General features: G+C 45.8%; 1 protein-coding gene across 4 annotated transcripts; it reads left to right on the top strand.

Annotated features, from left to right (window-relative positions):
- The first annotated feature begins 373 nt into the window (after window positions 1-373).
- On the top strand, window positions 374-23164 carry LOC122843803 (deleted in malignant brain tumors 1 protein-like). 4 transcript variants are annotated; one of them, XM_044138853.1, is made up of 8 exons: window positions 374-514; window positions 10160-10334; window positions 15223-15282; window positions 18745-19026; window positions 19275-19589; window positions 19814-19846; window positions 19931-20053; window positions 20134-20303. In XM_044138853.1, exons 2-8 carry the CDS (start codon window positions 10283-10285, stop codon window positions 20196-20198), a joined length of 930 nt encoding a protein of 309 aa, XP_043994788.1. In that variant the 5' UTR covers window positions 374-514; window positions 10160-10282; the 3' UTR covers window positions 20199-20303. The 4 variants fall into 4 exon arrangements, with proteins under 4 accessions (XP_043994788.1, XP_043994789.1, XP_043994790.1 ...); XM_044138854.1 differs by lacking the exons at window positions 10160-10334; window positions 15223-15282; window positions 18745-19026; ... (2 more) ...; window positions 19931-20053; window positions 20134-20303 and adding exons at window positions 807-984; window positions 2129-2188; window positions 3082-3363; ... (2 more) ...; window positions 6926-7054; window positions 7137-7349 and having other exon boundaries at window positions 381-514; XM_044138852.1 differs by lacking the exon at window positions 374-514 and adding an exon at window positions 8625-8748.
- The last annotated feature ends 561 nt before the right edge of the window (window positions 23165-23725 follow it).

Consider the following 23725-nt stretch of genomic DNA (forward strand, 5'->3'; position numbering starts at 1 on the left):
ATTGCATCCGTTTTTCAGATTGTTTATTTTCCCAAAATTCCTGACTGAATTCAAAGCATTGCTGCATGTGTGGCACGATAGTCACGTGATTTCCAATTCCTATCCGTGGTGACCTTATTAATACAAACCGTCACAAAGGCCAACGCTCTGGTAGCTTATCAGTTGTAGCATCTTGTAGAAAAACTTGTTGCTAGAAAACCAAACCTCTCTATTACTTTTCTTAAAATTATTTATTGTTGTTATTGTGTAAATCAATTACTCATAATACTGGTGGGATTGTAAATAACGATAAATTAATTAATTGCTTTATTTGCTTGTACCCCTTTTTGTTCATGTTGCATTTTAGATTTTACTAGGGTTAACTTCCTGTTCGATGCTTTTATTGTGAAGGGGAAGCTTCCGGTTTAACGGTTACCACAAATACAGCTTAACGGCAACCGAAAGACCGAGGACAAATTGGAGCTAAAATGTTTCGTGTTGCTAGCAGCCCGTTTTCTAGAAGCACACGGTCTGGGTAAGATGTTAGGAAGGTCACGTCTCAAGTATTATTTTACTAAAACTGTGCATCTGTTTAATTGTATGTTAAAATAAGAATGTATTTTTAGATTGTAACCGTTCAAGTTGTAAATGTTATTTTTTAATTAGGTAAACGGTCAGACTAGGCTGAAGGATTTTATTTTGCGGTATTTTTTTTATGCATACTTTCCCAGGTCTTACAGTGAAACTAATGGTTTATGGCTATTAGACCTGAATGTTCACAGTAAAGTTTCCTTCTTGCGGCCAATGATTTTGTTTTTCATGTCCAGCTGTTTCTGAAAGCAGAAGAAGAGAGTTGGAGCCTCTGATGTGTCACTTCCTGCTGCGATGCAGAGTTCAGCCTGAGAAGAAGAAGAAGTTCCCGTGGAGGACCATCTCCTGGCTGTGACAGCAGAATGAAGCTGCTTCAGTTCCTCTGCATCCTCCAGCTGAGCTCTCTGTCTCCAGGTAAAGCTCACATTCACACGCTGAAAGGCAGAGCTGGAAGCAGCAGGACTACAGCTGTTATCTCCAACATGAGGTTATTACTTTGAGCTTCACAGTTCATTTGGAATCTGTTTTATTTAGGATAAAAATTTCCTCACAATATTTTATTTCTGTTTAGGTTTGGTTTAAAGAACAAAAATAAAGATATATATATATTTTATTGATTTTCATAACTTTATGTAAACATCAACAAAATTAAACAAAAACAACCCACCCCAAAACAACAAGGAGCACTGCAAAGTCCACATAAAAAATAAAAACATACATACATACAGCCCACATACACAAAATACAGAAGTCATAATTCAAAATAGTCACAACTGTCAGACAGCCAAATGAGTGATATATTGAATGTAAGAGAAAAAAAATTAAAAAAATTACAGCCTCTGTAAAAAGGATTGCAGTGGGGCCCAGATCCTCCAAAATGTGTCCGACTTTTGATGAAGGTCATGAGTGAGTTTTTCAACTGAGACAATGGCAGAAATCTGTGAAATCCACATATCAACTGTAGGGGCCTGTGGTGCTGACCATCTCAATAGTTTACATTTCTTGGCCAGAAATAAAAGGATTGCAAGCAGATGTTTAGTGTCTGCATTCAGTAGAATGTCTGAAGCAGGTTAAAGAGACAGAAGGAGGGAGTTAGTGAGAACTGTTTACCAATGATCTCTTGTATCATGAGATGAACTCTTTTCCAGAAAGTTTGAATACAATTGCAAGACCAAAATAAGTGAATAAATGTGCCCCTATGTATTTTGCATCCTCCGAAGGCGAACAGGTGTATAATAAGTTCGGTAGAAGAATTTAAAGTTCTGCTCATGTAAAGAAACTGAGGTGGAGTTGGGGAAAACCCCATCACAGATTTCTTCCCAATCTGCCAGATCAAACGTCAGTCCTAGGTCACGCTCCCACACCAGCTTCATAGCATCATAACCTGAAATAAAAATATTTTAAGGTCAGATAGCTCTGATAGTTTCCCTCCGACCTCAAACTGAATAATGAAGCTCAGCGTGTTGCTCTTGATTTAAATGTTGTGGGTGTTTCTGGAGCTTACTGCTCCATGCTGCTCTGAAATTAAAAAGACAAATCTCCCTTTTTATTGTTTCAGTTCTTCTTGATGTTTTCACTCCAGACCCTCTGACAACAGAGACGCCTGAAGAGTTTGACTGTGAGTATAATATTGGTTGGTGGCTTTTCCACTGGACGTCTGCTGTTCTGGTTCCAGTGGTCGATGTCAATCATGTGAATCTCATTAACTATGTTTTCAAGGTGGATTGTTACTGAACACTATTCAGGCCAGACTAAAACCTTTTTCAGTGAGCAGAAGGAGAAAAGTTTGAGAGAGCAGACTGAATATTTGAGAGCAGAAGTTTTGAGTACAAACATTACAAGCTTTGAGAAGGAAACTTGTAATGAAATCCTGCTTTCAGACTGAAAATGCATGCTCTCAAATTATGGCAGAAAAATCCCCCATACGCTTCCCAGTTCATAAAAAGTTTTGTATCATTCCATCATCTTGAATCCATCACGCGTCTGTAAAATAGCCGACTATATTTAGAGGTTGTTCCTGTTGTTGCCGTGGCGCCGCCATTTTGGCACTCAGTGAAGTATCGGCGCATTGATCCACCAGAACTCGCTGAATACCAAACGGATTTTCAGGTTTTCTTGCTAACTTTATTTCAAAATCTTATTCTTAAGAAAAATATGTTCGGTTTTTTAAAATAACAGTAATAACTTGGCTTATTTAGCCGGTCATAGAGGAAAATCTGAGGATTCATTTCCAATTTTTTTTTTCACCTTGTTCCAAGCTAAATATTTAGGAAACGTCTTCGGCTTTTTCAGAAGTTTCCTAACATGCAGAGTGTGTCAGTAATTTTAGGAAGATGTTCTGCTGAGACTATTGAACATCACCATCTGTTTATCGTGCTACGCTGATGACGCTCTGTTCAGGTTGCTGCAGATTTCTGCTCCAGATTTGTTCCTCTGTGGTTGATGGTTAAGTGTTTCCTCAGTTTTCATCCTGCTCCTCATCCTCTGCTCTGTGACCCTCTGTGCCCTCAGACGACCCTTATGTTCATCACCTCGGCAGCACATGCAGGTGGACTCTCAGGATGCCTGGAGACAGGAGTGGGGAGGCGGTTCCACTCCCACCGGACTTTTTAGACACTCTGGCTGACCAGATCTGCCAGGACCTTAAATGTGGAAGAGTGTATTCTGTGAATAAAACCACACCGCCTCCCAACATCAAGTGCTACCAGCAGTGTCTTATCCGGGATTGGCGTCTGCAGAAGTGCTTACAGGTAGAGATGGCAGACTGCATCGTGACCACAGAAGTGGTCTGTGGTAAGACTTTCCTCATTCTTCAAGAAAAAATGAATTTGTGTTTTCAAATGGTCTTAAAATGAGGAAGATTGGGATGCGGTGGTGCAGGGGTAAAGCACAATGCACCTAGGGAGGCCTCAGCCCTCGACGCGGCCATCACAGGTTCAAGTCCTGGCCTGATTGCCTTTGGTGCTCATCTTCCTCCTCTCTCAGTTCCCACTTTCCTGTCTGATCAAATAAAGGCTACAAAACCTTTAAAGCTCCAAACTCCAATCCTCAAGGGCTGCTGTCCTGCAGCGTTTAGATGAGCCTCTGCTGCATCACCTGAACAGAATAATTGGGTCATTAGAGCTCTGGAGAACCGACCCACACCAGGAGGAGGTTATGAAGCCGTTTCATTCCAGGGTTTTGTACCTGTGGCTCATCTAAAACCTGCAGGACGGCGACTGGAGGCCTGGAGTTTGACAGCCCTGTTTAAAGGATCCACAGATAGTTGCAACAATAGACTTTATACTACATGTAAAAACGACACAGTAAGAATACTTTGCACTGTTCTATTTTTATAAATTTCAATAAAATATTGTCACAGGAATGTCGCCATCTTGTTCATGCTGCAATGCATTCTGGGTAAATGACGTGTAATGGTCCAACTGCCTGGCTCCTCCAGCTACAACAGTGATGAGTAACGTTATTAAACCTTTTTAATTGAACCGAAGCACATTGAAACCGATCAGCACTAGAAATAACAAGAGGTGAAGATGAGGAGCAAGCAGAGGAAGAGGAAGAGTTGGCCGTAGGAGCTGCTGCTGCCTTCAGGTTCATAATGAAACAATGAATGAGACTCACCTGGTCGGACTGTGTGGTCCGGTTAGTGGTTCTGTAGCTCCGAGTCTCCTGGCCTTCGTAGTGCCGCTGGTACTACTGTTCCCTCAGAGCTCCGTCAGCTTCAACGCTGTCAGTCTGATGTCCCTCCCATCAGCGTTTTTTGCGCTGGTCGCAGTGGGGTTTAAAATCAAATCAAACTTTATTTGTATAACACATTTCAGCAGCAAGGCATTTGAAAGTGCTTTACATCAAATCAAACACAGAAACACAATGCAACATGGAATCAACAATAAAAACACAACATATTCAGATTCCATCAATAAATTTATAATTGATTACGTTTCTAATAAAACTCTAAACAAGTGGGTTTTTAGTTGAGATTTAAAGGAAGTCAGTGTTTCAGCTGTTTTACAGTTTTCTGGAAGTTTGTTCCAGATTTGTGGTGCATAGATGCTGAATGCTGCTTCTCCTCTTTTGGTTCTGGTTCTGGGGATACAGAGCAGAACCAGAACCAGAACCTAAGAGGTTCTGGAAGGTTGATACAACAGCAGCAGATCTTTAATGTATTGTGGTGCTAAACCATTCAGTGATTTATAAACTAACAACAGTATTTTAAAGTCTATTCTTTGAGCTACAGGGAGCCAGTGGAGAGACTTTAAAACTGGTGTTATGTGCTCTATCTTCCTGGTTTTAGTCAGAACTCCAGCAGCAGCATTCTGGATCAGCTGCAGCTGTTTGATTGATTTGCTGGACAGACCTGTGAAGACGCTGTTACAATAATCAATACGACTGAAGATAAACGCACGGATGAGTTTCTCTAGATCTGGCTGAGACATTAGTCCTTTAATCCTGGAAATGTTCTTCAGGTGATAGAAGGCCGTCTTTGTGACTGTCTTTACGTGGCTCTGAATGTTCAGGTCAGAGTTCATCACTACTCCCAGGTTTCTGGCCTGATCGCTGGTTTTTAGTTGTAATAACTGAAGCTGTGCACTGACTCTAGATCTATAACTCTAGATCTATAGCTCTAGATCCTCTTTAGGTCCAAAAATAATAACTTCAGTTTTGTTTTTGTTCAGCTGGAGGAAGTTTTGGCACATCCACACATTTATCTGTTCTAAGCATCTGTTCAGTGATTGGATGGGTTCTGAGTCACCTGGTGACATCATAATGTAGAGCTGTGTGTCATCTGCATAGTTATGGTAGCTGATATTATTTCCTGTTATAACCTGAGCTAGTGGGAGCATATAGATATTGAATAAGAGCTTTGTGGATAAAAACTGACGGCACGACATTTATTTTTGGCTCATTAAGGCAACAATCACCTATTGGAGCCTTTATCAGTTTTCCTCATACAAATGATTCAAAGACTTCTGGAGAAAAATGTTGAGGACACAAATGTAGATCCTTCAGAAGTTGTTTGGATTCAGTGTTGTTCAGCAGCATGTAAAGGACTTACATGCTGCAGTCCTTTCTGCAGCCATGACCCTCTGGAACCACCTGGAGACATCCTGGACAGGTGTGGACAGCTTCCCCCCACCGAGTCCACTGGGCTAACAGTTCCTCATCATGTTGATGCTTAGACATCAATGGATGTCCCATATTGTCAGTCAGGACTCCATGTGCTGCTTTTTCTCTCATCTGGTTTAAATCTCAGCAGTGGGACTTGACCTCTAACAGAACCAGAACGTGGGGATCCGTCAACGTCTTTACAAACGTCTCCGTCTCATTAGTCCTCCAAACAGACGCTGATGCATCCTCAGGACAGATTTCACTCAACATGATTCATTAAAAGAACAATTAATAAAATTATTAGCATGTTTTCATGTGAGAACTTCCTGCTTTAACATCCTGGTCATTCTGTCTTCAGGTCATCAGTCTGTTCGGCTGAAGGGACACGAGGATCAGTGTGCCGGGCGGGTGGAGGTATGGAAGGACGGGAACTGGGGCACGGTGTGTGACGACAGATGGGACCTGAATAATGGCGACGTGGTTTGCGAACAGCTGGACTGTGGGGTCGCTCTGAGGGTGACGGGTCAGAATGGATTGTTCCCTCCAGGGAGCGGACCGATTCACCTAGAAGAGCTGAACTGCACCGGGAACGAGCAGAACCTGTGGTTCTGTCCGGGTGTCCAGGAAAACTCCATCTGTGGACACAAAGAGGATGCCGGTGTGGTGTGTTCAGGTCAGTTTCCATCAAACATCTGGTCTGTTGGGCATGAACTGTCCAAGCTGACGTGTTTCTGCCAATGTCCACATTTGGACACAAAGTCCTGTAGTGGATGCAGTGATGAGGATTATTGGTAGGAGCTGCAATCATTTGAAATGTTTTTCACCAAAAATGAATGAAAACTAAAGATACAAAAATATTAGAATGGGTCAAAGTTAAATTCCCATCTGATTTAACTTCCATTCCCCCAAACATCAAACCATCTAAAGATCCTACCTGTCTTTTCTCCAGTTGTCTTAACTTTACTTTAGTTTTTGGATCTCTTCATTCTAAACCATCAGTTTCTCTGTTTGCTTAAAGTAACAAAGAATCTGAAATATTTGACCTTAAAGCTAAACATTCTGGATAAGCTTGAATCTTTTCTCTTCCTGTTTTCACTGCAGATTCAAAGGCGTTTTTTGGAGAAACCACAGAAGGTGTGACTGAGTTGATGACCACAGTGTTAGTCTATACAAAACAAATCAATAGTTTTAGGAATATGAGCTGATTCTGTAAATCTTCATACATTTGATGTTTGTCCATTGCTGCCAGGTCCGAAATTCATTCGTCCTGCAGACAGTCTGACTTCGCAACATTTCAGCATCATATTTCTGTCTATTGGACTTGTTATTCTGGTTCTGCTGAGCATGGTTTTCATCCGCGTTTACTGTAATTGGCACGGTAGGTCCTCACCTCCTCATCTGTAGGTTAAAGGTCAAATCTGCAGCAAATCCAGCAGTAAAGTTGCTTTTAACGTCATTAGCAAAGTTTAGATCGGTGAGGACAACGGAGCAGACGGTTTGAACAACCTGTGGGCGACGATGAGGAGGAGACGATGAAGATGGACCAAAGCTTGAAGACGCGTCGGCTCTAAAATACTGATTATTGTTAAAGATCACTAGTAATTATAATAAACATTTATCACAAACAAAAGGCTAATTAAAAAAATTAATAAAAACCATCAAATGAAAATAAACCATTTCTCACTTCATGTTTGTTTTAAATGTAATAATATCAATCATCCATCCATCATCCATCCATCATCCATCCATCATCCATCCATCCATCATCCATCAATCAATCATCCATCATCCATCCATCCTTGTCTCTAATGGGTTCAGGACGGTTCGTTTAAGTACATATAATGGAATATTTACTGAATGAAATTCATCAGGCGAAACAGCATTTTACTGCCGATGATTTTTTTAAAAAACATTCAAAAAAATAAACATTATGAGGAAAACAAAGAAAAATAGAATGTTTACCAATATTGGCACCTTTTGCTGCAAATCAGTATGGAAACCCACTTTGGTTCACCTGTTGCAAATCACAAAGAAAGATCATTTGTGATGAACTGCCTCCACATGTGACATGAATTAACCAATCAATGATCATGTTGGTGCTTTAAAAGCCATCTGTTAGTCCATCTTCACATGTGACAATGGTAAAGACAAAGGAGCTGTCTGAGGACACCAGGAATGCTATTGGGAAGCACAAGACCTCCAACGGGTATGAAGCCGTCTCCAAAGATCTTGGTATGGCAATGACATTAAAGATCTATCTATCTAATGGTGCATAATGTTATTAAGAAGTTTTCCAGGCAAGGCTGGAAGGGAAGAAACGGACTGTTTTAAAATGACCAGCAATGAGTCCTGATCTCCATCCAATTGAAAATCTTTGGGTGGAGATGAAATCTGCTGGATTTACGTTTTGATCAACAATGACTTGGAGACTTGGTTTATTTGGCGGTTGCTAAAAATGATTGAGAGCAACCATGAGGCTTATCAATTCACTTTTCTCTAAATCTAGATTTGAGCCTGAAGCTTTGGAAAATACGTCCAGAGTTTGGATGACCAGTGAGATCTGGCCTTTGATTTACAATCAGTGGCGTCATCTGCTAGCTGACTCATCATAATATTCTGGTTCCTAATTTGCAAACCCTGAAACCTGGAACTTGTTATGAAGATAACTCAGAGATGTGCGCTAAACGCCAAACCCTTTTTATGGTAGATCTTGGACATGTCCATCATTCAAGGAGACAGTACATCTATTAACTTCTGTTCACTGATTCTGATTGACCCCAAACATTTTACTGCAGAGCTGTTTAAATGTTTGAAAAATAAAAACATATTTCACTGAAGCAAAGAACAAATTGTTCTACACAAAAATGTTAAGTGTTTCTAAATGTTTTATCAGTAGTGGGAGTAACGTTTCTGATTTTTTTTTTAGGTTCGATGCTTTTATTGCGAAGGGGAAGCTTCCGGTTTAACTGTTACCACAAATACAGCTTAACGGCAACCGAAAGACCGAAGATAAGTTGGAGCTAAAATGTTTCGTGTTGCTAGCAGCCCGTTTTCTAGAAGCACACGGTCTGGGTAAGATGTTAGGAAGGTCACGCATTTTGTGACTATAACTGATTTGCTTAATTTAATGCTAAAATTCAACGTTATTTTTTAAGTAGCAAACGTAAACGGTTGAGTTTACACCAGAGTAGACCTCTGGTGTTTTGGGTCCCTGCTCTCACGGTGAAACCGAGGGTTTATTGGCATCAATTCAAATTCAAAGTTACATTATTGATCCCAAAGAGAAATTGAATATTATTAATCCATCAGTAAAGTGTCATCCTTCATTATGCTGCAAATTATTTTCTTTTTTATGTTCAGCTTGTTTTAAAATTATTTTTAACACATGTTTGAGTCCAATCTGCAACCGTCAGTTAAAATGTGAACCAACAACTTTATTGACAAAACCAGAAATTAATGAAACGTTTTTGAGCAGATTTGCTGTCATTTATGTTTTGCAAATGTTCCTGCAGTTTCTGTAATTCACTTCAAATCAATCTCTTTGGTTTTCTTCATATTATTAGATAGATTTTATTGCAGACTCAAAGAGACCCCCAACCATTCAGGAGGCAGTCGTACCAATGTCTCTCAAGGACAGACGAGTATCTTACTGCACTATATTTAACAGGATTATTCCTTTATTAGACTCGTTTAAACGGTAAATAAATTAATACATAAGCTTTCTCCAAACAGCAATCACAGAGCTGAATCTAGCAGTTGAATGGTTCTGCTCCATCTGGGCTTTTTTTAACAAAATCGTAACGCATCATAATAAAACCTCTTCACTCTCTGGAGGCTGGCTTCGTTAGTTACTGTGCTGCATACGATGATGTACAATATGAACTAAACAAGTTCAGTTTGACTTCATCAGAACAGAATCCAAACTTACGGAGCTCATTCGGCTGAGCAGATTCAAACCTGATGCTAAATGTCCCCACCAGCAGATGGACGGTCCACCAACGAATGTCCAAGATGTCTGACTGGATTTGAGACGTTCAGTAAGATCCCAGACAGCTTGACATCAGGGAACGCCCTGATTTTGTCCTTTTCAGTGCGACAGATCTAATGAGACTTTGGATGGTTTGAACTGAACATCATGTCGTTCACTGTAAGCTGAAGACACATTGAGCAGCTTCTGAAGAAGCTGAACTTGGACTAAACCCACTAAGTCATCAGTACACATGAACTGATTTGTAATTGTATCTCCAACCATGCAGCCAGTTCTACACAGGGTTAGCTGCTTGGAGGGCTCATTTGTATAAAGATGAATCAATGAAAAGCTTCCTTCTCTGACTCCATTACTGACACAAAAGTGTGCAGACACACAGTTGTCCCATTTGACCTGCAGTTTGGTGAGCACACCAGCAGGACAGACATCTTACTATGTGCACAGCAGCTTGGCACATCAGTTATTGCTGCCAATGATTTTGTTTTTCATGTCCAGCTGTTTCTGAAAGCAGAAGAGAGTTGGAGCCTCTGATGTGTCACTTCCTGCTGCGATGCAGAGTTCAGCCTGAGAAGAAGAAGAAGTTCCCGTGGAGGACCATCTCCTGGCTGTGACAGCAGAATGAAGCTGCTTCAGTTCCTCTGCATCCTCCAGCTGAGCTCTCTGTCTCCAGGTAAAGCTCACATTCACACGCTGAAAGGCAGAGCTTATAAAGGAACATTTCACACAAAATCCACTTTTTTAGCCCATAAATATATTTTGTACTTTGAGTGTCTAAGTGCAAACATTGTCTTCTTTGCTGGTGCTGTGAAGACGTCTTTATATTCTTTTTGCGTTAGACTTTTCAGTCTGAATTTTTTTCCGTTGCCTGTAACCTTTTCTTGTTGTGGAAATGCTGAACAAGGTCATGACTTCCAGCTAATCCGTTTGGAGAATCGGCCATTTTGTTTCCTGGCGGTGATTTTGTAGTTCAAGTTCAGTTGTGCTGAAGTTGCAGGTAAGCGAGTCTAACCGTTCAGTCACGTGTGTATTAACACCCTGGAGTCTCACATCGCCGCGGCATCAGAGCCTCTTCTGGTTCATGTCAGTTTCCTCGGGAATGTTCCCACATCAGAGGGGAAAGTCGGTTTTTGGAGACCTGAAGGACGAGTGTTTCAGGAACCTCCGCCAGGATACCAAGAGGGATTTTCTGAAAGACTTGGTCTGATTGAGGGTCAGTTCCTTCTCTATGGAAACGAGGAACACGGCGAAGTGCTAAGCTGCTAATAACGCTAAAGTGACAGCAAAGCTAATTTTAGACATGAACGCTGTGTTGGTAATGACGTCCTGGCCATTGGTCAGCATTGAGCCTCCTGTTAGCACCGTGTGCTAGCTTCCTCCTGGAGGATACAACTGTTCTGCATGCTTTGGATATAATTATTAGTTTTGCTGGTTTTGTCTTGGGGAACAAAATGATCCAAATGCATTCGACGTCCTTGGTTTAATGCTTTCATACTGTGGTAGCATTAATATGTGAAGAGTTATCTGACATGCATGGGCTGTTAAACTACGCTCCCTATTGTAGGTAGTTGGTGTGGCTGCAGAGGGAGTCAATCTAGAAACACCATCACTGCCATGCGTTCATGTGAATGCTCGGTTCTGCTGCTCTGGGTCAGACTCTGGTTCCAATATGTCGAAAGTTTCTCTGCCGGTAGATAATCGCTGCTACCGAACTACAGAAATGGCCGAAGGGGGTGGAGTGGAACCTGGAGAGTGGAAATGTGTCTCTCTCTCTCTCACATACATACATACAATCAATCAATCAATCAGCTTTATTGTCAATTCCTCTTACATGTCCTGACATACAAGGGAATCGAAATGACGTTTCTCACTATCCCACAGTGATACAAGACAGGGCGTTACTAACATTGAGTAACAATAAAAGGCACAGTCTAACTAAAATTACAGAGTTTCTGTAAAACGCGTCAGAACAGGAGAAACCAGGAAATCACAGTTCTACTGTCTACAGATCAGAAGTGAATGATTTACATGGGGAAGGATTTCAAGCTTCAGATGCTCATTTTAAATGAACAAGAGTAGTTCTCTCTTTTATCTCAATGGTGAAAATACTAGTTTGAGCTTCAATGTTAATCAGGAGTCTTTGTATATTTTTTTTATTCAGGATAAATTTTCCAGCTTTTCCTTTAAACATTTTATTTCTCTTGACGTTTGCTTGGTTTAAAATCAAAATAAAGCTTCTTAAAGGTGGAGGTGAGACACCTTTGTGATGGGTGGCGGCTGAGGGAGGGGACCCTGGCGGTCCGATCCTCGGTTGCAGAAGCTCTTGGGACGTTGAATGTCACCTCTCTGGTGGGGAAGGAGCCGGAGCTAGTGTGTGTGAGGCTGAGAGGTTCTGGTTAGAAATAGTCGGTCTCACCTCGACGCATGGCTCTGGTTCTGGTTCTGGAACCAGTCTCCTTGAGAGGGGCTGGACATACTTCCACTCTGGAGTTGCCCAAGGTGAGAGGCATCGGGCAGGAGTGGGCATACTTGTTGCTCCCCATCTCGGCGCCTGTACGTTGGGGTTTACCCCGGTGAACAAGAGGGTAGCCTCCCTCCGCCTACTGGTGGGGGGACGGGTCCTGACTGTCGTTTGTGCTTACGGGCCGAACGACAGTTCAGGTTACCCACCCTTTTTGGAGTCCCTAGAGGAGGTACTGGAGAGTGCTCCACCTGGGGACTCCCTTGTTCTGCTGGGGGACTTCAACGCTCACGTGGGCAATGACAGTGAGGCCTGGAGGGGCGTGGTTGGGAGGAACGGCCCCCCCGATCTGAACTCGAGTGGGGTTCTGTTGTTGGACTTCTGTGCTGGTCATGGATTGTCCATAACGAACACCATGTTCAAGCATAAGGGTGTCCATATGTGCACTTGGCACCAGGACACCCTAGGCCGCAGTTCGATGATCGACTTTGTCATCGTTTCATCGGATTTGTGGCCGTATGTCTTGGACACTCGGGTGAAGAGAGGTTCTGTCCACTGACCACTACCTGGTGGTGAGTTGGCTCCGCTGGTGGGTGAGGATGCCGGTCAGACCTGGCAGCCCAAACGTGTTGTGAGGGTCTGCTGGGAACATCTGGCGGAATCCCCTGTGAGACGGAGCTTTAACTCCCATCTCCAGCAGAACTTCGAACACGTCCCGGGGGAGGTGGGGGACATGGAGTCTGAGTGGACCGTGTTCTGTACCTCCATTGTCGAGGCGGCTCATCTGAGCTGTGGCCAAAAGGTTGTCGGTGCTTGTCGTGGCGGCTATGGTGTTAATGTTACGCATGGTTAAAGACTACAAATGGCCACCTGTGGTGACATCATAAAGGAGCGTCAGGCTCAAGTAGTCCAGGTGATGCTGATTGTTATAATGGAGCCCATGCTGGAAGTTTGGTGATCCCGAATAAACCAATAACGATGATGCAGTTTGGCTCAGCACGTTCTTCCTAAAAACACGACAGCGGCAACCCTTGAACCCGTTGGTGGACACCTTCGGTGAGGGATGCCATCAGGCTGAAGAAGGAGTCCTATCGGGCCTTTTTGGCCTGTGGGACTCAGAAAGCAGCTGATGGGTACCGGCGAGCAAAGCGGCATGCAGCTCGGGTGGTTGCTGAGACTAAAACTCGGTTGTGGGAGGAGTTTGGAGAGGCCATGGAGAAAGACTTCCGTACAGCTTCGAGGCGATTCTGGTCCACCATCCGGCGTCTCAGGAGGGGGAAGCAGTGCAGCACCAACACTGTTTACAGTGGGGATGGTGTGCTGCTGACCTCAACTCGGGATGTGGTGGGCCGGTGGGCAGAATACTTTGAAGACCTCCTCAATCCCACCAACATGCCTTCTATTGTGGAAGCTGAGCCTGGGGACTCTGGGTTGGGCTCTCCAATCTCTGGGGTCGAGGTCGCCGAGGTGGTTAAAAAGCTCCTCGGTGGCAGGGCCCCGGGGGTGGATGAGATCCGCCTGGAGTTCCTTAAGGCTCTGGATGTTGTAGGGTTGTGTTGGCTAACGCGACTCTGCAATATCGCATGGACATCGGGGGCAGTTCCCCTGGATTGGCAGACCGGGTTGGTGGTCCCCCTGTTCAAAAAGGGGGACCGGAGGGTGTGCTCCAATTACAGGGGGGTCACACTCTTAAACCTCCCTGGCAAGGTCTATTCGGGGGTTCTGGAGAGGAGGGTCCGTCGGATTGTTGAACCTCGGATTCAGGAAGAGCAGTGTGGTTCTGGTTCTGGTCGTGGAACACTGGACCAGCTCTACACCCTCAGCAGGTCCTGGAGGGTTCTGGGAGTTCGCCCAACCAGTCTACATGTGTTTTGTTGACTTGGAGAAGGCGTTCGACCGTGTCCCTCGGGGAGCCCTGTGGGGGGTTCTCCAGGAGTATGGGGTACCGGGCTCCTTGATACGGGCTGTCAGGTCCCTGTAGGACCGGTGTCAGAGTCTGGTCCACATTGCCGGCAGTAAGTTGGGCTCGTTTCCAGTGAGAGTTGGACTCTACCAGGGCTGCCCTTTGTCACCGATTCTGTTCATTACTTTTATGGACAGAATCTCTGGACCAGCCAAGGTGGTGAGGGGATCCGTTTTGGTGGCCTTTGGATTGAATCCCTGCTTTTTGCGGATGATGTGGTTCTTTTGGCTTCATCGGGACGTGATCTGCAGCTCTCGCTGGAGCGGTTCGCAGCCGAGTGTGAAGCGGCTGGGATGGTGATCAGTGCCTCCAAATCCGAGGCCATGGTCTTGAGCCGGAAAAGGGTAGAGTGCCTTCTCCGGGTCAGGGGGGGTGTCCTGCCCCAAGTGGAGGAGTTCAAGTATCTCAGGATCTTGTTCACAAATGAGGGAAGAAGGGAGCGGGAGATTGACAGGAGGATTGGCGCAGCGTCTGCCGTCAAGCGGGCGCTGTACCGGTCCGTCGTGAAGAGAGAGCTGAGCCAAAAAGCGAAACTCTCGATTTACCGGTCGATCTACCTTCCCACCCTCATCTATGGTCATGAGCTTTGGGTCATGACCGAAAGAACGAGATTGCGGATACAAGCGGCCGAAATGGGTTTTCTCCGTAGGGTGTCTGGGCTCTCCCTTAGAGAGAGAAGCTCAGTCATCCAGGAGGGACTCAGAGTAGAGCTGCTGCTCCTTCACATCGAGAGGGGCCAGTTGAGGAGCATCTGGTCAGAATGCCTCCTGGACGCCTCCCTGGTGAGGAGTTCATGTCCCACCGGGAGGAGGGGAAACCCAGGACACGCTGGAGGGACGATGTCTCTCTGCTGGCCTGGGAACGCCTTGAGATTCCTGGAGGAGCTGGAAGAAGTGGCTGGGGAGGGAAGACAGGGCCTCCCTTCTAAAGCTGCTGACCCCACGAACCGACCCGGATAAAGACGAAGAAAATGAATGGATGGTGAGACGGCTCTGATAGTTTCCCCTCCATCGACTGCAAACTGAAACGTGTTTTAAATCCAGGTCTCTGTTTTACATATTCTGTGTTTCTGCAGCTTGTTGCTTCACAATGGTGCTCTTAAATTAAAAACTAAACTCCCTTTATTCATCATTTCAGCTCTTCTTGATGCTTCCACTCCAGATCGTGGGGTCCAAGTGGCACCTGAAGACATGGACGGTGAGTAAGACGTTGATCTGCAGCCTTTCCTCCTGACAGAGACCCAAACTCACATCCTGCTGTTCTGGTGCCGACGGTTCGGCCCGCGTCAGGCAGCACCGTGCAGTGCGATGCTGCGGCGGTGGCAGGATGTGGGGTGACCTACTGAGGAAGTGCCTCTGGGTGATGCAGCAGCTGCAGCGCTCCCACCAAACACACTGCAGTTATTGAGACAAGCAGCTTCAGCCACAGATCCTCACTTTATCTGCAGAATCACAGGAAGGGAAACACAATCGCACTTTGACAAGAACAACTAACGGTTCTGTCAGGTAAAAGCAGGAGCTAATTTTAGTTCAGTTTTCCATCTTCAGGTCTGTTCTCCTTCTCTTGTCCTCCATCTTTCCCTGTTACATTAGCATCTTCTCACATCTGGATGTTTCTGTTTGCTGCTCCTGAGAAACATTGGTATATATTTTCTAGAAAGCAGTTGGTTTTTATTGCTTTCTACATAAGTGGTGCTGTTTGAAAGTGAACCAGGTCAATAAATGTTAATGTCTTTGATATGAAAGTCAATGTCTTGATTAGTAATTTTATAACCTTTGAACCTACCGCCTGTTGAACACCGGCAGTAGTCGACTTGGGTCAGTGGGCAGAAAACTTCCAAGTCCACCTCAGGTCCATCAGGATGTCTTCCACTGAGGAAACGGCGCCTGAAAAACTTTGGGTCGAGCTCTCCAGTCTCCGGTGCTGAGGTCACTAAGGGGGTTTAAAAACTCCTCTCTGAGATTCACCCAGAGTTCCTTAAGGCTCTGGATGCTGTAGGGTTGTGTTGGTTGACGTGACTCTGCGATATTGCTTGGATTTTGGGGGCGGTTTCCCTGGATTGGCAGACCAACTACACTACAGTGTAGTTGGTCACAGGGATCATCCCTGTGTGATGAAGCGAAGATTGAAAGTTGTGATTCGTCTGTCCATAGAACCTTCTCCCAGTCTTTAATAGTCCCATAGCCTCTTTGTCATATTCTGACATCTTAGCAATGGCTTTCTTGTTGCAACTTGCTTGGTCAAACCTGCAACTCCAACTCTTCTAATCAGAAGTATCGCAGTAATTTCAGTGGTCACTGAAATTACTGCAACCACTATTAAGCTGTGCTAGGAGCTGTCGTCCACCTGTCAGGCTAGCTGTTAACTCTCAGACACTTGTCCTTTGTTTCAATCCTTGCTTTGGGTCTGCCAGACCTCTTCCTGTCAGAGTTTTCCCCACTGAGAATAGAACTACACTTTTAAATGTCTGTCGTTAGAATCCATTTTTATTCACTACCTGATCAGATCTCTTTCCTATGCATTCCTTGAGATGAAGAAATCACTGCTGCAAACTTCACTGACAAACTTCCCCTTGCAATAAACCTCTGAGCTGTAGATAAGCACTGATCCCTGCTATAAAAGACCTGAATCTCGACGCCTTGTCTTTGAAGTCCACCTCCAACTGAAACTGCAGAGCTCTGAATCTTTTCCTTGTAACCTTCTGGGCACTAAGAAGATTTGTTTCGAAACCTTCAAAGTGTTCACTATAAAGCGGTCTGCAAACCTCACCTTAGAGATGTGAAAGTCTCTTGATGTGTCTATCTGCTGAGCCCTGCCGTGGTAACCTCTATGAGGTCAGTTCACGGGGTCAGCGGCCTAAGCAGGGAGACTCGGACTTCCCCAGCCTCCTGGTCCAGCTCCTCCAGGAATGCCAAGGTGTTCCCAACGGGGAAACATTGTCCCTCCAACATGTTCAGGTCTTCTTTTGAGCCTCGTCCCAGTGGGACCTGAACACCTCACCAGGGAGGCATCCATCCTAACCAGATGCCCGAGCCACCTCAACTATCTCCACTTGCTGTGGAGAAGCAGCGGATCTGATCTGAGTCCATCCAGGATGATTGAGCCTCTTTCTCTAAGGGAGAGCCCAGACACCCTACGGAGAAAACTCATTTCGGGGACTTGTATCTATGATCTCATTCTTTCGGTCATGATTCAAAGCATGTGACCATAGATGAGGGAAGGAATGTAGACTGACCATTAAATCGAGAGCTTTGCCTCTTGACTCAGACCCTCCTCTTCAGAAACCCTGAATAGACCTTACACAGGGTTACGGTTGGCTTTGTACGCCATTAAGTAGGTAAAAGGATGGTTCCACACTGTGTGGCACCAACTGTCAAACATGGAGGGGGAGGTGTGATGGTCTGGGGCTGTTCTGCTTGTACAGAGTGAGAGGCACCCTACCACAGCAGCGTCATGCAGTACTCATGGTCAAGGTTCACCCATCAGCAAGATAAAGAGCCAAAGCATACAGCCAAGCTCTGCCAGAACCACCTTGGGAAAAGCCTGAGTGGCCAGCAGAGTCTCCAGATTTGAACCCCATGGAGCTGGTTTGGGATGAACTGGACAGAAGAGTTGATCCAAAGCAACAACAGCCACTCATTCATGGGAACCTTTGCAACAAATATGAGAAGTACCTTCTGATTTTTGTAAAAAGAATCCACGAGTTGTTACTGACAAGTCAAAAGTTTAAAATGGTAAGTGGCTTGAACTTGTATAGTACTTTATCAAGTCCAGAGGCCCCCAAAGTGCTCCACACTACCTTCAGCCACTTGGTCATTCACATGGTGACGGCGGAGAGCTACTAGATGGCAGTTACAATCTGACAGAGGCCAGGCCGCCATGCACCGGCGCCCCCTGTTGGGTCCTCTGATATCACAGCAGCAGGCAAGGCGGGTGAAGTGTCTTGCCCAAGGACATAATGACAGCGCCGGACAGAGTGGGGCTCAAACCAACAACCCACCAATTGTAAATAAGTAGAAGAGAAAAAATTATGATCTATGAACTGATTCCATGATTTTTTTATTACTCCACCTGCTTATTTGTTCTATGGTTTCACTTCCGAGTACCTGGCAGTTCATCCCTTTCAGTAAAAAGCTTGAAACATTGGGCTGTTCTCAAACTTTGGACTGGTAATTTACGTTTCCCAACAATTGTTCCTGCCTAATCCTCTTGGGGGAAACTAACTTTTTAGTAAATTTTTTTATGAACACGAACAGTTTTGACCGTCTTCCAGGTGGTTTTAGAGAACTTTATTGTACAGTAGAATCCTCTGACCTGGGCCTGTCTTGTAGATGTATTTGGCTCGTCGGTCACCTCTGATCGCAGCGTCTTCCTGCATCGTTTCCACTGCTTTGTCTTTGAGCTCATGGCCTTTAATTGATCAGCTCTAGGAATGCGAACCACAAGCTTTGCTGCCGGTTTGGATAACCGGACATGTTCTGCTGTTCTGCTGAGACTATTGAACATCACCATCTGTTTATCGTGCTACGCTGATGACGCTCTGTTCAGGTTGCTGCAGATTTCTGCTCCAGATTTGTTCCTCTGTGGTTGATGGTTAAGTGTTTCCTCAGTTTTCATCCTGCTCCTCATCCTCTGCTCTGTGACCCTCTGTGCCCTCAGACGACCCTTATGTTCATCACCTCGGCAGCACATGCAGGTGGACTCTCAGGATGCCTGGAGACAGGAGTGGGGAGGCGGTTCCACTCCCACCGGACTTTTTAGACACTCTGACTGAGTGGATCTGCCAGGACCTTAAATGTGGAAGAGTTCATATTATGAAGGAAATTGTTGCGCCTCATGACAGCAAGTGCTTCCAGGACTGTGTCTACCAGGACCAGCGTCTACAGAACTGCTTAGAGACGTTTACGGCAGGATGCAACGTTACCACAGAAGTGATTTGTGGTGAGATTTCCTGATTCTCTAAGAAAATAATACATTTATGTTTGAAACTATTTTAAAATGACGAAAATTCAGTGGTGAGGCTTTAACTTTATGAAATGTAACCATATTGATATTGTAACAGTTGAGGAACTCTAGGGACTGGAGTCCCTTATCTAGAATCTCCAGAATCAGGAATTTCTAAAGTCAATCATTGGGTTGTTTTCATGTGAGAACTTCCTGCTTTAACATCCTGGTCATTCTGTCTTCAGGTCATCAGTCTGTTCGGCTGAAGGGACACGAGGATCAGTGTGCCGGGCGGGTGGAGGTATGGAAGGACGGGAACTGGGGCACGGTGTGTGACGACAGATGGGACCTGAGAGAAGCCAACGTGGTTTGCGGCCAGCTGGGCTGTGGGGTCGCTCTGAGGGTGACGGGTCAGAATGGATTGTTCCCTCCAGGGAGCGGACCGATTCACCTAGACGAGCTGAACTGCACCGGGAACGAGCAGAACCTGTGGTTCTGTCCGGGTGTCCAGGAAAACTCAGACTGCGGACACAAAGAGGATGCCGGTGTGGTGTGTTCAGGTCAGTCTGATGGAGTTCACCCTGCAATCTGTGGATCGCTGGTTTGATTTCTGTTCTACAGCCCTTGTTTGTATCGTTGGGTAAGACTGATGTTGCTCAGAAAATTGCTGCCTTGCTCCCGTTAACCTGCCCCAGGGTAGCTGTAGCTTCACTCCAGTATTCTCTATCACCAGCATGTGTGTACAGGTCAGCTTGAAACTTTTCTCTTCCTCTGTTCTCTGCAGAATCTAAGGCGTTGTTTAGAGTAACTACACCAGGTATGACTGAGTTGATGAATTTTTAGCAATATCAGCTGAGTCTTTGAATCTTTTAAAGTATTTGATGTTTGTCTGTTGCTCCAGCTCCTCCGTCAGTCGTTTATTCTCCAGAACATATCGCCATCAAATTGCTGTCTGTTCTAGTGCTGTGTTTTGCCATCCTCAACATGTTTCTCTGCTGCCTTTACTTCAAACGCTCCTCTCCTGGTAAACATCTGAATCTGTAGCAAATCTGTCATATCTGCAAAGAATTCAGCAGTAAGTTTGTTCTAACATTGTTTGTAAAGATGAGCGAGGTGAGGAGAAGAGAGCAGACGGTGGTCTGAAGAACCAGGTGGTTGTGAGGGAGTAGACCATGAGGTGGAAGTCCTGAAGATGGACCAAAGCATGAAGAAGCACAGACTCCAAAATCTTATTATTGGTTTAGACCACAAGTAATAAAAGGAATACATGTTTATCACAAGTAGTCTAATTTGAAAGTAATTAATAAAAACTGTAAAAGATTTTGCATTATCATCTGGGGCATCAACCTGCTGGATCATAGATGATGATGATGGATAAAGATGATAAGTCTGGTGGGTTTATTAGTCAGTTTTCCCTGAGAAAACTGACTAATAATTGCCTGGTGGTGTGATGGATGATAATGATTGTTCCCTTGCCTGGACGTGGGTCACCAGGGCCCCACCCTGGAGTCAGGTGGGGCACGCTGACGCATGGCTCGAGATGCCATAACACCTCAAGCCATGCGTCCTTGAGAGGGGCTGGACATACTTCCACTCTGGAGTTGCCTAAGGTGAGAGGCGTCCGGCAGGAGTGGGCATACTTGTTGCTCCCCATCTCGGCGCCTGTACGTTGGGGTTTACCCCGGTGAACGAGAGGGTAGCCTCCCTCCGCCTACGGGTGGGGGGACGGGTCCTGACTGTGTGCTTAGGCACCAAACAACAGTTCAGATTATGCACTATCTGAGTCCTTGGAGGGGGTACTGGAGAGGTAAGGTAAAGGTGATAATTTTTATATAGCACATTTTTAGCAACAAGGCAATATGAAGTGCTTTACAGGAATTAAAAGGAAATACAAACAAAATAAACCAAAGGAAAGTGCAAAAGAAGAAAAATAATCCAATGTTGATCCTCCTGGGGACTCCCTTGTTCTGCTGGGGGACTTCAACGCTCACGTGGGCAATGACAGTGAGGCCTGGAGGGGCGTGGTTGGGAGGAACGGCCCCCCCGATCTGAACTGGAGTGGTGTTCTGTTGTTGGACTTCTGTGCTGGTCATGGATTGTCCATAACGAACACCATGTTCAAGCATAAGGGTGTCCATATGTGCACTTGGCACCAGGACACCCTAGACCGCAGATCGATGATCGACTTTGTCATTGTTTCACCGGATCTGTGGCCGTATGTCTTGGACACTCGGGTGAAGAGAGGTTCTGTCCACTGACCACTACCTGGTGGTGAGTTGGCTCTGCTGGTGGGGGAGGATGCCGGTCAGACCTGGCAGCCCAAACATGTTGTGAGGGTCTGCTGGGAACGTCTGGCGGAATCCCCTGTGAGACGGAGCTTTAACTCCCACCTCCGGCAGAACTTTGAACACGTCCCGGGGGAGGAACACAGGACTCCCGGAGAACCCCCCCACAGGGCTCATGGAGTCTGAGTGGACCGTGTTCCTGCCTCCATTGTCGAGGCGGCTCATCGGAGCTGTGGCCGCAAGGTTGTCGGTGCCTGTCGTGGCGGCAACCCTCGAACCCGTTGGTGGACACCTTCAGTGAGGGAAGCTGTCAGGCTGAAGGAGTTCTATCAGGCCTTTTTGGCCTGTGGGACTCAGAAAGCAGCTGATGGGTACCGGCGGGCGAAACGGCATGCGGCTCGGGTGGTTGGTGAGGCAAAAACTCGGTTGTGGGAGGAGTTTGGAGAGGCCATGGAGAAAGACTTCCATACGGCTTCGAGGCGATTCTGGTCCACCATCCGGCGTCTCAGGAGGGGGAAGCAGTGCAGCACCAACACTGTTTACAGTGGGGATAGTCTCCTGCTGACCTCAACTCGGGATGTTGTGGGCCGGTGGGCAGAATACTTCGAAGACCTCCTCAATCCCACCAACATGCCTTCTATTGTGGAAGCTGAGCCTGGGGACTCTGGGTTGGGCTCTCCAATCTCTGGGGTCGAGGTCGCCGAGGTGGTCAAAAAGCTCCTCGGGGGGGGGGGGATGAGATCCACCTGGAGTTCCTCAAGGCTCTGGATGTTGTAGGGTTGTGTTGGCTAACCCGACTCTTCAATATCGCATGGACATCGGGGGCAGTTCCCCTGGATTGGCAGACCGGGGTGGTGGTCCCCCTGTTCAAAAAGGGGGACCGGAGGGTGTGCTCCAATTACAGGGGGGTCACACTCTTAAGCCTCCCTGGCAAGGTCTATTCGGGGGTTCTGGAGAGGAGGGTCCGTCGGATTGTCGAACGTCGGATTCAGGAAGAGCAGTGTGGTTCTGGTTCTGGTCGTGGAACACTGGACCAGCTCTACACCCTCAGCAGGTCCTGGAGGGTTCTGGGAGTTCGCCCAACCAGTCTACATGTGTTTTGTGGACTTGGAGAAGGCGTTCGACCGTGTCCCTCGGGGAGCCCTGTGGGGGGTTCTTCGGGAGTATGGGGTACCGGGCTCCTTGATACGGGCTGTCAGGTCCCTGTATGACCGGTGTCAGAGTCTGGTCCACATTGCCGGCAGTAAGTTGGGCTCGTTTCCAGTGAGAGTTGGACTCCGCCAGGGCTGCCCTTTGTCACCGATTCTGTTCATTACTTTTATGGACAGAATCTCTGGACCAGCCAAGGTGGTGAGGGGATCCGTTTTGGTGACCTTAGGATCAAATCTCTGCTTTTTGCGGATGATGTGGTTCTTTTGGCTTCATCAGGTCGTGATCTGCAGCTCTCACTGGAGCGGTTCGCAGCCGAGTGTGAAGCGGAAGAAACAAGAGGCTGGGGAGGGAAGTGGCGTTCTTCAAGTCTTCTCTTCGAGCTGATTATTCCTCATTGGTTTTAAGGTCAGCTTGGGAATGCTGTGGAGGGAGAAGAGGCTGGAGCCACAAGAGAAGCAGACGAGAAACCATAGGTCAAGGCTCAGACATTCCGAATGAAGGCTGGATTATTTTGGTCACCATGAAGTTCATCTGTTAGGTGGCTCACAAATAAATCCCTGCTGCAGTTTGGAGCGCGCTCAGTTGGTTGTCATTGCAGCTGTCGACGTCCTTCCTGTGAGAACATCAGGATGTGTTTAAAGGGAAAACCTGATCAGTTCAGCGCTGGCCAGTAGGGGGCGCAGCTGTGAGAACAAAACCAGGCAGGTGGAAGGAGAGCAAGGAGAGGTGAGTCCATCTGACCCGACCCGCTGTCTCCTGCAGGTTCTGAAGAGCAGACTTCTGACCTGTGTGGAGCAGGTCAGAGGTCACAATATAAAAAAATATATAAAATATTGAAAAAAAAATGATCAGGACCTCATTAATATCTTTATTGATGCTTATAAAGGTAAATCTTATAAGAGGCTGTCCAGTCTATATGTGCTTAGAGAATAATATAAAAACATCTACATTATTTATTAAAAATACATGGGAAAGAGAGGCTAACATAACGATGAGTGGCTCCACCACCACCAGCTCAGGACACTGGAGGGAACTTTCATGGATAAATATTGTTAGGTGTTTTATAACAAAAGAACATTTTCTCAGACAGCAGAGCTGAATCTGGGACATCTGTAACAATGTGAAGGCTGCCCATCGATTCATTCCTACTGGCTGAAGGGAGCCAAAGAGACAAGAGCAATTCTTGGTTTTGAAATTGAACACAATTTTAAAATTATATATCTAAGTAATAACCAAATGAACTCAACACTCAGGATAAG

Source organism: Gambusia affinis, linkage group LG14 (assembly GCF_019740435.1).
Source record: "Gambusia affinis linkage group LG14, SWU_Gaff_1.0, whole genome shotgun sequence".
In the NCBI taxonomy this organism is placed as follows: domain Eukaryota; kingdom Metazoa; phylum Chordata; class Actinopteri; order Cyprinodontiformes; family Poeciliidae; genus Gambusia; species Gambusia affinis.